The 14159-nt window shown below is 43.9% G+C and overlaps 2 protein-coding genes across 2 annotated transcripts in view; both read right to left on the bottom strand.

Moving 5' to 3' along the window:
- The window catches only part of nbeal1 (neurobeachin-like 1), a 40232-nt gene extending 34706 nt beyond the window's left edge, over positions 1–5526 (bottom strand). Inside the window, exon 1 of the mRNA XM_070930427.1 lies at positions 5285–5526. Coding sequence (XP_070786528.1) covers positions 5285–5335 — 51 coding nt within the window. The 5' untranslated portion in view covers positions 5336–5526. The remainder of the gene's footprint in view (positions 1–5284) is intronic.
- A 3306-nt stretch (positions 5527–8832) lies between these two features.
- On the bottom strand, positions 8833–13999 carry stradb (STE20 related adaptor beta). The gene is made up of 11 exons (XM_070930636.1): positions 13873–13999; positions 13127–13207; positions 11373–11475; positions 11099–11220; positions 10886–10994; positions 10449–10572; positions 10178–10349; positions 9835–9939; positions 9492–9748; positions 9331–9373; positions 8833–9000 (listed from the first exon to the last, which is right to left on the bottom strand). Exons 1-11 carry the CDS (start codon positions 13882–13884, stop codon positions 8839–8841), a joined length of 1290 nt encoding a protein of 429 aa, XP_070786737.1. The 5' UTR covers positions 13885–13999; the 3' UTR covers positions 8833–8838.
- Between the last annotated feature and the right edge of the window lie 160 nt (positions 14000–14159).

Below are 14159 nucleotides of genomic sequence, written 5' to 3'. Positions count from 1 at the left end.
ATACTAAGGGGTCAAACTTTCAGACAATGTCCCGCTAAAATAGATGGGAACAGTGATACAACCGTTTAACACATAAAATCGCAATATGTTTCACCAGATATGTAAATAATAATAATTAAAAGAAATGTCTGTTAAAAAAGATAATCCACAACATTTTCATGTATTTCAAATAAATGTGAATTTGGGAAAAAGTCACTGGCTAATAAATCAAGTTCAGAAAGCTTTTATATTTGCTGTTGCTTTCCTTTTGGTAGATTGATTATTTTCATTATTGATTAATCGGCCAATATGCCAGTATTTTGATAGTATTGTTACTATTAAAAAGGTATCCTATGGAGTTTTTGACCCTACGTAGTGCTACGTAGTAATGTTTTTACGAGTGGGACCCTGTCTTGGTTGTATTGTGCAGCCACATGTGGACACACATGCACTTGTGCAAGCACACGGGCATTGGTTTCAGGTTATTAACAGTTGGAGGCGTTTCTGCACTAACAAAGGCAATGAAGAAGAAGACAGCAGGCAGGCAAACAAGGATGTAAACAAAGCAGAAGTTACATTTTCTTTTTCTAAATCAGCTTTCCAAATGTTTCATGAGGAAGGAAATGCAACAGGTTTGTTAGACCTCAAGCATACACACAATGCATATTGGTGAGAAACACTAAATATAAACAAGACCTTTGTGTACAAGAAAACGTCAAAGCGCACCTTTAAATTAGTGCGATAAAATACAATAAATTGCTAAAAAGACAAATTAGCCACCTATAAAAACAACGCAAACTACAGATTCTGCAGAACTATTTCAAAATAAAGTCAGAGAAAGAAGAAGCCAAAGGCAAGTGAAGCAAAAACCACATAATACTGAAGCCAGCCACGTTTTAAACACATGACATGAAAAAACAAGAATTACGACTCTAATAAAACAATTATGACAAAAACATAAAAAACCCTCAGGCTAAATATGTCATTATTTTCTGTGGCAACTCACTAACAGCTTTGATTGCATTTTCAGCTAATTTAAAAAGGACGCTGATACATTAAAAATACTTTTTATTACTTGATGGATCTATTATCAGTCACTCTAGGCTCTCATGCAGTGCAGCTGCACAGTCTGCAGCTCAGCGAGCGCTCCGCCCCTCCAGACAGGCGCGGCTGGCCGGCTTGTCGGGTGGCTGCTTGCTTAGTTTGGGGTGGGTGACCTGGTTTGGGTGAAGTGGCATGGAGTCAATGAAACCACAATGTTTAAAGAGGTCCCCTCCCTGTAGGTATAAAAGACGACTGTGGTCGCTCCGTTGCTGCACCATCACAGCCGGTGACAACTCCTCTGGCCATGACGTCACTGCCAGGGGTGTATTTAGAGAGGCTGGTGGGAGGGGTTAAACCCACATGAGGCATGTCTGATACACAGTGTCAGTGACATCAGTGTTATTCCAGAGATATTCATAGCACAGAGGGAAATGAGAGGCAAGAGAATGAAATAAGCAGCAGTGGGAAAGAAAGCTAGCCTGAGGGAAAGAGCTTTGCATACCAGCACATAAACCAAAGCCAGCAGTGTGTCAGCTTGTGTGACTGTGTGTGGCATGGTGTACAAGTGTGTATATGTGTGTGGCTGACAATAGAGATTAGACTGTAACGAGCAAACAAGCAGCAAAGCCGGAAAAAGACCTGAATAATCTACTTGAGCAAATATGTGAAACCGCGGCAACTTTCTCCTCCACCATCGTCTCCAGCTTAACTGTTCAGTGTTATTTCCCTCCTCATTTCTCTCTTCCGCCCTCCGTTTCCACCTCTCTCTATATCCTGACTCCCGTGTGTGCAGGGGTTTATGCAAATCACCGTTGCTTCTCCCATCCAGTCGAAAAGCGACTCACTGGGCAGGGCCGGGTGGCGTGACACAAGACAGGATGACAGGTTCTGTGAATCTTAACCAGAAATCCGCGGTTTGTGGACAATTAGTAGGGAGTGAGGATTCCTGCTCTAGAATTAAGATACCGGACTCTGCTTTAAAGCCACTTAAGGGTGAAATGATGCCCCTGGCTGTTGAGGCATGTTCCCTGTGGTTGAGAATTGAAAGGGCTTTTCTGCAGCAGACAAAGGCTTTAAGAGAGAGTAACTGGCATTATTCAGAGGTCTGCTAAACCCTCCACTTTCTCTGGCAAGCCCTTCTGGATGATACACTGGTGAAAGAGGAGAGCCATTGCAGCGGTGGCCACTGTATACCAGTGGCAACCAGCGGCTCCATATGCTCGGGGGACAACACACTGGCACGAACCAATGACAGACAGCTACTGTAAGAGGATCGCCGGTTACATAACGGTCTTAGCGTCGTTTGTGACCTCTCAGCCCTCTATGACTCAGAGAGGCCTCTGCAACTACTGCAGATTTTCATTATAATAACAGTAAATCTTTAAATGCCTACACTTTTTTGATCATGTGAATTGCAGGTATATTCACAAATGCAATGATTAAGACTTTGACAAACAGTATAGGTAATAAGTTAGCATTTAGTGTGTTTATATGGACCTATTTTACAGCTGTACCTACAAACGTTACTGGTGAAAACAAACCTTTATTAGCCTCGGGAAAACAATAAGTTCATTTGGAGCATGAGCAAAGCTCAGAAAGCTAGTAAGTGGGGCTACCCTTCTGTTTACATTCAGATCATGGATCATGCCTTTAACGGCTTGAATCTGCTTTAAATGCTGGACCAACTACAGATATTGTGTTGGAAGCAAAAATTGGGTATATAAGCTTCATACTTGAAAATACTGGACTCATTTTCAAATGGCAAATATTACTCTGAAATATTGTTCACTGCGCTTTAAGGTTCAAATGTGTCCTGCTGCCATTATTACTTCCTAGAGCACCAAATGTGTATTAATCCACGGCTGAAAATAGTCCCCAACAAATGCATTGTTTGCTCCTGTTTGAGGGCTTGAGTGCTACTGCAGAGTAGGGAAGTCATAAAATACTGAGAGACGGACAAACACATTTGATGCCACAGCTGCTCACCCAACAATTTCTGTCCTCATCATCAACATGCTGGCTTGAAACATAGTCTGAAATTATTATTACAACATGATGTGAAAATTCTCAGACATTAATCAAAGCATCACAAATCGGTTTGAATACAAACCCCACCCCTTCCTCTTTCAGCATCAGGAACCGGGTGATATTAATGACATACAGAGACAAGACAAGACAGCTGATGTCTAGCTGACAGAGCAGGGCGAGCTGGTTCTCCCAGTGTGACCCCCGGCTGCTTGTATTGTACAAGCTTCTACTGTCAACAATACACATCTGACTGACTCCTCCAGAGAGCAGTGCGGGCGTTAACCTCTGACACTAAAGGCAGTGATGTCTCCACTGTTTTGTCAATCATTAAACACACAGATGGCATGAGGGACCTATGATGAGCACAACTGAATTATATGACCTAGTTTAAATAGCCATAGCTTGTACTCTGTTCTGTTTTTATGCTTAAATAGCCTTCAAAGTGGCAATACGATGGTACTAGTTGGACTGTAGATGCCAATATCTGATAATCAATTTAGATTTAATCACTTAAATGCCAACTACAATCTGAATCTAACCCAAACTACGAGTAATTCCTTGCACACACAGGAAGATGAGACAATCGTTGTGCTAGGTTGAGACAACAAGAGGCTGGGAAGGGGAGGTAGGGCTAAGGTTGGTTGTGAAAAAATTAACCCTTCGGTGGTGGTGGTGGTGGTGGGGGGGGTCTCAGGGCTTTCACACAACACAACATTCCTCATCCGATTTAGGCCACGTGACTGCAGGTTCTCCTTACAGCCAACATATCCCGGCAACCCTCATAATCATGCACATATATAGTGCACAGACACCCCACCGGCCATACCTGACATTTCAGCTGCTCGGGGGAGGCGGGGGGGCAGGTCGCTACACATGTGTATTTAAATGCTTCTCTCTCTCTCTCTCTCTCTCTCTCAGTGTCTCTTTTCGCCTCATGCAGAGAGAAATATTGGCCCAGTATTGGCTCATAGCCAGGACGAAATGAAATGATCCTTCCGCGCAGTGTAACGCTTAGTCAATGCAAATACACACTCCTGCTAGAACAAATGCAATGTGTACGCTTGCAGCAATTGCTGGCATTTTCTCAAGTGAGTGTGACAAGTGTGCACTGGCAAGCAGTGTGTCTGAATGCTTCCGTTATGAGCCACAAACACCCACACAACTGGCCTTAGATATTCTATTTGTGTAAGCGTTCAGGCTTCCACACTTTACTTCTCAGGGTGAAGATTATTCGATGTCATATCCTAAACTTGCAGAAAACAGCTTTGCTTTTAAGGGGCAAATACCTCCGAGAGGGTTGCGTGTACTGCGCGTGTGCGTGTTATCCCAAGGAATTACTCTGGGAAGAAAGTGTGTGACTGCAGCCAGGCTCACGTGAGGAGAGGCTCAGGCAGGCCGTTTTGATTGGATGCCAGGACGTGCTCATGCATCATCGCCAAGTGAATTAAAGCTAGCCCGCAGCTGACTCAAGGGGTGCTGTCTCTACTCAAGTGTCATTCATTCATCTCCACTGTAAAAACAAAGCAATATCCTATATGCACATGCATGTTCACTGTAGCAGTGCCCCATCCTACCACTCACTGACAGCCTGACGTGACCATATAGCTTCCCTATGTTAAGTATTCGTGTTGGATATGTATGTAGAGTTAATGGGGATGGTGTTGACTTTTTGATAAATATCAGATATGGCTTCAACTCCAATATCATATTGGAGCTGAAGTAATATCACAACTTTTTTAATACCTGACATTAAGTTACATTGCTTCTCTGCGATTTAATTATTCATTTATAAGCCTAATGCGTCACCTGCCAATAAATCCTTCAGGATCTGCAAGCAATTTCATTAACAGTCTGGGTTTAACTGGAGCATTTTGGAGTCCTAGAATGTTTTACATGCTGTTTCAGAGGCTTTTGCACCCTGAAAAGTGTAATACGTGGTATAAAAAGATGCTAAACGTTGCCACAAAACAATGGCTGTCAGCACAAGTTTTGAAGTACCACATTGGACTGAACACGGGCTATAAATTAGTCTGCCACAACAGATATGATCAATCTGTCATAAAAACAGCCAGTAACACTAGACTTGCAAAATATAAAGGCCAAGAAAGAACAACCTCTTTGGCCAGGGAGGAAACGCCAGCACGCTGTCCATTGCTTCACCTAATGACATTTCCCTGGCTGGAGACAAAACAGCCACAGTGGGAGTGTGTGTGCTCGCAGGAGTACACCTTACCTTAGTGCAGTAGAGCATCCAGACCTCGTACAGTCTCTCCTTGGATGCCATGGTGCCAGTGAGTGGGACCCTCAGGCTATGGTGTGCACCGAGGTCACTTCCCTGGCTGCTTCATGGTTTTCAGTCATGAGCTAAACATCTGCTGCTGGCCTCCGACGCTCAACATCATGACTGTCCAACTATGGCAAGACGGTACCACTCCTTCAAAGGATGCAACAATGGACGACGGTAGAAACTTTCCAAAGAAATTACTCCATGGCAGAGGAGAGCTGTGCGGTCCCTGGGAGGACCTGGCGAAGCTGGGCCTGTGCTCGCACTTCTTCAGCTCTTCTCGGAGAACCAGAGGATATTCCCAGCAGTGTTTGCGCTGTCAAACGATAACAACACAGGCAATTACATGTCGCGGAGGCGGATGTTTGATCACGGACTAACCAATGGCGAAACTATTTCACTGCTAGCAGCGACAAAACGCTTCCAGTAACGTTACTCCCCGTGCACTTTGAGCTGTCCTGCTGGCTCCAAGCGCAGACAAGACTGGGGCGACGGTGGTTAAAACTAGTACACGGCAAAAACACACACCATTAATAATGTCTGTTTCTCTTGTGGGCTCTATAAATAAGCTACAGACAGACTCGCTCTTCCCGACAGCTGTACGACGCCTTCGGTTATCCTCGGCAAGTACCAACCGTATCAGTCGACCTTACCTGACCAAGCTAGCTAAAAGCTAGCTGTCAAAAAAGCCTATTTCTATTTTTTTTTTGCCTCCCTTTCTCCTCCTCCTCCTCATGTGACAGAAACGCCTCGTCCTCCGAAGCCTGCCCGGCTACAGAAGTCTCATGTCGAAGAAGAATAAACGTGTAAGCTCCTGATAAAATGTTTTAAACCGTCGAGAAATTGAAGACCACTCACCTGACCAACGAAAAGACCAACTGTCACTGAAGCCGTCTTCAGAGTAGTTGCAAATGCGTGAAGTTACCGAGCAACAGCAACTACCTGTCTAAGGACGTTTGGTTTATTTCAAAATAAGAGCCCACCCTGAAAGCGTAAGATTAAAAACAACTACACAAATACTACTCTTTCTGTTAAGTTTGATTACAAAGTGATACACTGTGCCTGAGAATACTTTTAGAAGACGTTTTCTATTGTTGAATGTCTGGTATTTTTCTTCCTTTAGTCAAAGACAAGGAAATTCTTCTATACAGTATATGCAATGGTCAATTTTATCATTAGTTGCAGAGGGGGGTGTTACAATAAGGTTGGCAATACAGAAAAGTAATATGGCGCATTCCGGTCACTATTAGGGTTATTGGTTTTGGAAAATGCCAATATACCCTGGCCTTAAGGTTGTTGTTGTTGTTGTTGTTGTTGTTTGAACCATAAAATCACTTTTTGTGTTGTTGATTTTGCTAATTTTGTAAAAGAATATGCTCATTATGCAAAAACAAAATAATGCAAAATTAGTATTATGGTTTTAGTAAACATACTTAGATGACAATACCAGTTGTATTCCATCAACTGTATGCTGCATGAGGTATGTACAATTTAAGACGAGCCTTTAATTTGGTAGTTGAACCGGATGCATAATAAACTGCAGTTACTGGCAGAAAAATACTACCAAGTGAACATATTCAGGCTTAAACTGCAGTTTCAATACAGTAAACGTTTCTTTTATAGCGTATTTGACGTGTTATGGGGGGGTGGGGTGAACAGGTGGCTTGTAATATTTATCGTAATGTTTATCATAATACTCGGTGCCTTTGCGACAATCTATTCACTTTACGTTGTCGATGTGGAGCTATGTGGTTGCTAAGGGCTTGGTTTGGCTGCAGCGCGCCTTTGGTTTGTTTTGACATTGTACTGCCATCTAGTGGAGCAGTAGAGAACTGCTATTTACCACGAGAGTTGTGTTGATGTGTTTCTTCTTCTTCTGCGCAGGAAAAATGTGGTTTCAGATATAATAAAATAAAGATATATCAAATGAATATATAGTACTGTTATTATTGAAGTATCTTAAACAAAATGTAAAGCAAAAATCCTCAAATATCGCAGTGTGCAGGCTGGAAGTACTTCCAACATAAATCTACAAAGAAATCAATCAAAGCTAAAAGGAAGTGTAGAAATCACATTTTGTATATACATATATATCATTTATAATATGTGTATATATATAAGGCTCATACAGCTACCATGTGTGATGTGTACTGTAGATCACAGTTCTCATACACAGTACACTTAATCACAGTTACAGATAGATCACCATATTCAGAATGCAGGTTTCATTCAAACATAAAGGCATTGTTGGAGAAGTGGTCACAGAGCACAGTAGACATATTCTTTTGGCTTATCACTACGGACCAGGGCAGGGAAGGTTTTCATCGACAGTTTCTACTGATGGTTTCTAACGCCTACATGGAACACTAGACATATTCTATTGCTCATGTGCTCTTTTCTTTTAAGACAGTTTGCACTTTGTCTTATTTTCTCATGGGCAAACGAGCAAGAACATGTTTTACGACTAGACATAAACACTGTGTTCATATATGTTCAAACATACGTCCAAAATGTACTTATATATTTGACTGTGTTTTCAAAACATTCAGTAAAAATCAAGTCCAATTTCTGATATAGTCTCAAAGTGTGTAGACTTTAGTTCAGTTCAGATTGAAATATACTGAATGATATAGATACATATATCAATTTGGGGTTTAGAAACAACAACCATAATTTGGGGGCTTTGGGGGATTAAAACAAGAAGTATAATGTTGCCTTGGAATCAGGTAGTTAGTGCGAACTTGAACACTGTTTTTGTAGCAAAAACTCCTCATGTTTCTCCTCAGTTTGGAAACTTCTGATATAGATGAATATATATGCACGTGTGTTGTAAATACGTTTATGTACCTCAGTTTTCACTATTCACAGTCTGAATACATAATAATACTTTAAAGGAAAAATCCACCCTCACATAATTTTGTCAGTACCTGTTATTAGGATTTCACTTTTTGATGTATTCACTTATTTACTTTAGATTTAGTTAAAAGAGATCCTCCGTGTCTCAGAATGCCTTTAGAGGAGAAAAACAGGTACAACAGTCACCTAAAAAATAACCATTATCCACGGAAATATGGAAAGTACACTGTAAAAACAACAGGATGTCCCCATGCGTATACTTTTCAGCGCAAATAAGTATTTCTGGGAAGACTTCCTTTAACTCACAGTTGCCTTTAACCTCAGCGGAAGTGCGTGATTATTAGTTAACTGATTAGTCTTTTGTCCTGTGACTCGTTGACAGTCCATTATTATTATAATGGTATATGATCAGAGCAGCGTCTTTGATCCAGCACTTTCACAGTCGCGTCACCACCCCATGACCCAAATTCCACATATGCATCAGACAAACATGTTAAAAAAAAAAAAAACTACAAAACTACTTAAAAAAGGCTCAGAGAGTCGGATTAATAATACAAAATAAAAGCACAGTAGAATTTGGCCTCATTGTTTTGCTTTGATTGTCTCGTGTTTGGCTTGCTAGTCAGGATTTGGGGACAGAATTGGGGTTAGGAGAAGTCCCACACAGCCTCAGCGGTGTCGGTGGAGGTTGACGTTGAAGCATGGCAGGATGGGGTCGGGGGGCAGGATACTGGAGGGTCCTCAGGGCTGGTGAGGGGCACTGCAGGGTACATGAGGCTGAGGAAGGAGTCTCTGGTGTGCCTCTTCACCTGTCACACAACACACTTCAATGTCAACTCTCACAGCTTTCATTATATTGTGTGCATACAGCCATGCTAGCAGCTCTGTGAAGTTGTACTTATTTCCATGTTCACCATCTTAGTTAAGCAAGTTAGCAGGCTAACGTGTGCTAATTAGCGCTAAACACCAAGTACAGACGAGGCTGCTGGTAATGTCACTGGTACCATTGCAGGTATTTGGTCATAAATCAATGTATTGGACGAATTCAAATTTTGACCTGATGATGTCGCTACAGGAAAAGTTACATGAATATGTGTACAATGTTTCATGGCAATCTATCCCATAAAAGAATGACCCACCTGCTTGAAGAAGGCGTGGGTCAGCAGTGCAGATGCTGACGGTCTATGGAAGATGAAAACAGGACAAACACTGATTGGCATTAACTGTTCGTACTGTGTATGAATGCAATCATATCAGATCAATTGTCAAATAAAGCTGACTTGTCCTTTAATGTAATGACCTGCGCTCAGGCTGCTGCTGCAGACACAGCTGGACCAGGTTGTGCAGAGTGGCCGAGTGGTTTTTGGGCCCCGGGCTCTGAGGTCGGTCGGTAGGAGGGGCTGTGGCGCTGTGCGTCATGCTTCCGGTGGCCACGCTCTCCCCGATGCCGGAGTCCACCCCGGACCGCGACACCTTGAGCCCCCCCAGCTCGCCCAGCGGGAAGGGAGCCACGTCCAGTAGGCAGCAGTGGGAGCCGCGCAGCTTCTGAAGCAGCATCTGAACGGGACGATTCAAACGCTGACGCGAAACTGCGGAAAAGCTAAATGTGCACATACATGTCCTTCGTAAGCAGTTTTCATTACCTGAGTGGGGGGCATGTCCTGGAAAGGCACCCTGCCGCTGACCAGCTCACAGGCCACGATACCTAAACTGTAGATGTCTGACTTCACCCCGTAACCGTGCAGGTCCTACTGAGGGCAACACCACGGGGAGAGGACAGACGGAATACATCAGAATAAGGCTGGAAAAAACTGACGCTGCAATATTGTTGCTTATTGAAATATGTGTTGCTGTTAAAAATAGAGCAGATACATGTAGCTTTTAGGTACAATAGCTCCATTTGGAAATAATGGATCACTCCAGCTTTGATTGGAGCAACATTAACGGAGGAAATAAGGCATCCGTCTTAATCTAGGGAGTCCTGACCTGTCGCAGCAGCTCAGGGCTGAGCCAGGGCAACAGGGCGGGGCTGTGGTGGGGCATGTCGAACACCGCCCTCATCCTCTTCCCCTCACGCATCATACTGTAAACACAGTGGAGCCCTGAGAGGTAGACATGCCCCTCCCCCGACAGCAGGATATGACTGGCCTTCACCCCCCTGAGAATTAAGATACAAATATGTATTATATTGTAAATGCTTTTTTTTCTCTACTTGTAATACAGATGCGTCTTATAACGTCTCCTGTCTCCCACTGACCGGTGAACGTAGCCCATCCGGTGCAGGTATTCCAACGCTTTTAGGACACCGTACAGCAGGTACGCTATCAGGGATTCACTCATTCCATCTGGGAAGTATGTTCTTAGTAAGGTGTCGGCAGAGCCTGCAGGCAGGTGGAGAGGGAAAAGGACGAGCTGAGCAGGTCATTCTCATGGAAAGTCAGCAGTGATGTGAATTTTGAGGCCTGAGAAGGTATCGTGTCAAGAAATGCACTGATAAAGTATGTCGAAAGAGCTGAAGAGCTATTGTCTGTCAATATAAACAGCACAATGTTTCCTAATCATCGGTTATACAGCACCAGCACACTTCAAGACACAAACATATTCAGTGTGCTATCTTATATGACAAAGAAAGGTATCAAATGGAAAATGGCTGATGATTATTCGATTTTCACAACAAAAAAAAAAGTTACTGACCATAGGCCATGAGCGGTGTGAGGACCCATAGCTGGCAGCAGGAGCTGAAAACCAGGCGAGAGGTCAGCAGGCTGGGGTGACGGAACAGCCTGGACAGCAGAACCTCGTTCTGGGGTTTGAGACACAGTCAGGCACGAACAGACGTGGACGGAAAGCAGCTACTGGTTGATTGGTGGGTTTACAGAAGAGAAGAAACAAACAAACCAAACTCACCATGAGCTGCAGCAGCTCCTCCTCGGTGCACTCGTCCAGGTTGGTTTGTTTGACGGCCACCAGCTGGCCAGTCGGGATGTGGCGTGCCATGTTCACCTGGCTCAGGTTATTGAAGCCCCTCCCTGTGACACAGAGAATCGACCTGAGGTTGAGATCTCACTGCATTTGCACTTGTTTTATAAGGTTTCCGGGGGTGGAAATTAGGCGCAATTTCTTTGCAATTGTCTTGGCTGATGTAATGGTCTGACTCAAGTGTGTGTTGTGGTGTCCTCACCCAGCTCAGACAGTAGCTGGTAGTGGGCTGGCTCAGCGGACAGCCCTGTGAAGTCATCGCCACCTGCCGGCCCTTGCAGAGTGTACTCAGAGCCGTCACAGCTCTGCACACACACACACACACACACCCACCAGGCACATATATTATTATATCTTGAAGGTGACACAGAATGGAAAATAAAAGGAACTCAGCAAAGTAATTCAGCAAACAGACATGATTCAGTGCATCACATAACTATTATCAAGTTATCTATGACCTTCACCAAACTCTGTTAATGGCCAGAAGGGACTGAATCTATATAGAGTCTTCGTTCACAGGCTGTGGTACAGGTCGGCCTCCGTTCTCACAAAAAGAAAGAAGAACGCTGAGAAGTTAACATTTTGACCTGATGATGGCGCTAGATGAAAAGTTAAGGAATCACCCAAGTGATTAGGATTTGTTTGCAACTGCAAGACTAACCACAATTAGATCATGTAGTCCGGTTTTTATTCAGCCCAACCTCCACCTCTCTCATCCCTGTAACTGATTCAAACAAGACGCTCAGAGTGCAGACAAGTAAGCCAATCAATGACAGGAGATATCCAATAGAAATATGTAGTGAAGAGGTAAAGCAGCGCCATGGAAAATACTGAAATAATATTAAATATGCTTGTTGCCAGATTGGACTTCCTAAGCAGCTGAAATTGTGAGTAGGCAGAGTGGGGGTGGATTACGTGTCAACACAAAAAGCAGGAAAAGACAAAATAAATCTCCACCTGAAAGAAATGCGTTACATTCTAACAATTTTGTTCTGTGGTGCTGGAAAATTCATCTTTTCACTACCCCTTTTAGTAATGCTGCTTACACAGTAACCGATTTTGTGGTGGTGCGGTAATGTGTGAGGGGACGATGGCTGCCAAAGTGAGGGAGGTAGGGAGGGGGGATGCTTGCAGTTTAGGGATGCAGACAGATTTTTGGGACAGAGAAGTGTCTGCTTCTCTCTCAGTGCCAGACTGTTGCAGAAGTTTCGGATGCAGCTTTACATTTGGAGTTTTATTGGTTTTTATCCTTTACAGTCCCAGCATTTTGTCTGTAATATCAGGGGGAAATGGCCTTAAACACTAGCAGTACAGTTTAAGTAGTTAAAAAGTAATTGTAGAATATTAAGTACTGCAGTAAGGATGCTTATAGTTGTAGACTTCTGGAGAAATCTTGCAAATAAAGTGGATTATCTGTGGTGCTTTAAAAGGGGGCACTCCGCTGATTTCGCACTTGTTACACGGTACACTTTTCATGTTGAGTGCTACTCAGCTAGCTGTGCAACGTCTTCTGTGGCTCTAGAGGAGCTTTTATCAAGTCTGAGAAAATAACTCCTGATGATGTCACAGTGATGTCACCTAGGTTACCTTGGCTTGGGCTTCATTACAAGTTAATTACAAAAAAAACCTGTGTTATAAACTGGGAGACATGGGCGTTCTCCAGGCATAAAGCGTCTAATGTAAAAAAAAAAAATTGGGATATCTCGGACTCTGACGCACTAATTTTGACCGCTCTTGTTCTAATCTGTCTCTTGTGAGTATCAAATTGATGGAGAGCCCCTTTAAGCGTTACCAACAGCTTTAACAGCTGGATGTTATTCCAATAGTTGCTGTCTGTAACAACTTAAAGGCAAGGGTTAAGCAGCTCCAGATGGATGACGAATGAATAGTGACAGTATGATGGAAGAGCATCAGTGTGACGCCTGTCTCCATGCTGACAGCGTCTCGGCTACTGACCAGGAACTGGTGGCTGATGTCCTCATAGCGCTCCTCTATGTCCAAGGGCTGGACCTGAGCGTGGGAGATGCAGGAACAGTCCTGGTGAAGGGGAAGGAGAGGGGGGAGGAGGAGGAGCACAGGTGAGACATGCCCTACAGGACAAGGAAGAGCGGAGGGGAAAAACATGGAGCTCGGGAGCGGAGGGGGTGATACGCGGCCTCTGGGAGGCTGGGGGAGTCAGAGATGTGGCAAGCATCAGGGAAAATGGGCTGTGAGGGCACTTAACGGGGCTTTTTATCGGAAGTGGTGAGTGGAGAGAGAATTAGAGTGATGATAACAGGCAACAAAGAGGCAGCCGGCTGACTGATGTGTCCCAACAGAGCAAGAGAAGTGCTGCATACATAATTAGATGTGAGGGATGCACAGATGGACAATATTAATATCTGATAGTTCCCTATCTATATTAGCCCATAATGTATATGTAAATGCAGATGCAAAGGGGTTACACTTTTCAAGCTGTCTAACAGATATTTCACAGCTCATATAACTCCTATATCGATAACTTGATAACCTGATATCTGGTGCATCCTATCTGGAAGCCACTATATTTTTTCACACACTTGAAAGACTAATTGAATTTGCCATATAACACAAGAGGCATCAGCATCAACCAACTGATGCGTGACTATACGCATCTACTCGGTCACAATTCGGCGGCACGCACGGACGCACAAAGCAAAACCCATGCGGCGTGATGATCTTACCAAGAAAGACATGGAGTCCTTTTGGCGATGGTAAAATCAGAGGCTCTGGCATTCATCCGCTCACAGGCCTACAGGAGACCGGCCGCGGTGGAGGGAGACAGGACGGTGAAAGCGCAGCAGTGGAATGTGAGACAAAACGGCGAGTCCTCCACTACTAAGCAGCCAGCATCCATCCAACCTCAGCCATCCATCCACCCATCCGCCTGCAGCTTACCTGGCTGCATCAGCTGATCTGGAGGAGCTCTGAGGAAGGGATGTGAAATTCACCAGCGGAGACACCCGTCCAG

This window comes from Enoplosus armatus, chromosome 24 (genome assembly GCF_043641665.1).
Source record: "Enoplosus armatus isolate fEnoArm2 chromosome 24, fEnoArm2.hap1, whole genome shotgun sequence".
NCBI classification, from domain to species: Eukaryota; Metazoa; Chordata; class Actinopteri; order Centrarchiformes; family Enoplosidae; genus Enoplosus; species Enoplosus armatus.
The sequence above is the reverse complement of the archived record's forward strand: the minus strand, read 5'-3'. Positions and strand labels throughout refer to the sequence as shown.

Bases quoted from the DNA above. Each gene is read 5' to 3' on its own strand.
- stradb (XM_070930636.1), bottom strand. The intron at 11,476-13,126 runs GTCAGTAGCCGA...GTGTGTGTGCAG, and splicing joins ACATCAGCCACCAGTTCCTG to AGCTGTGACGGCTCTGAGTA. The intron at 10,573-10,885 runs GTCAGTAACTTT...ACCTGCCTGCAG, and splicing joins CACACCGCTCATGGCCTATG to GCTCTGCCGACACCTTACTA.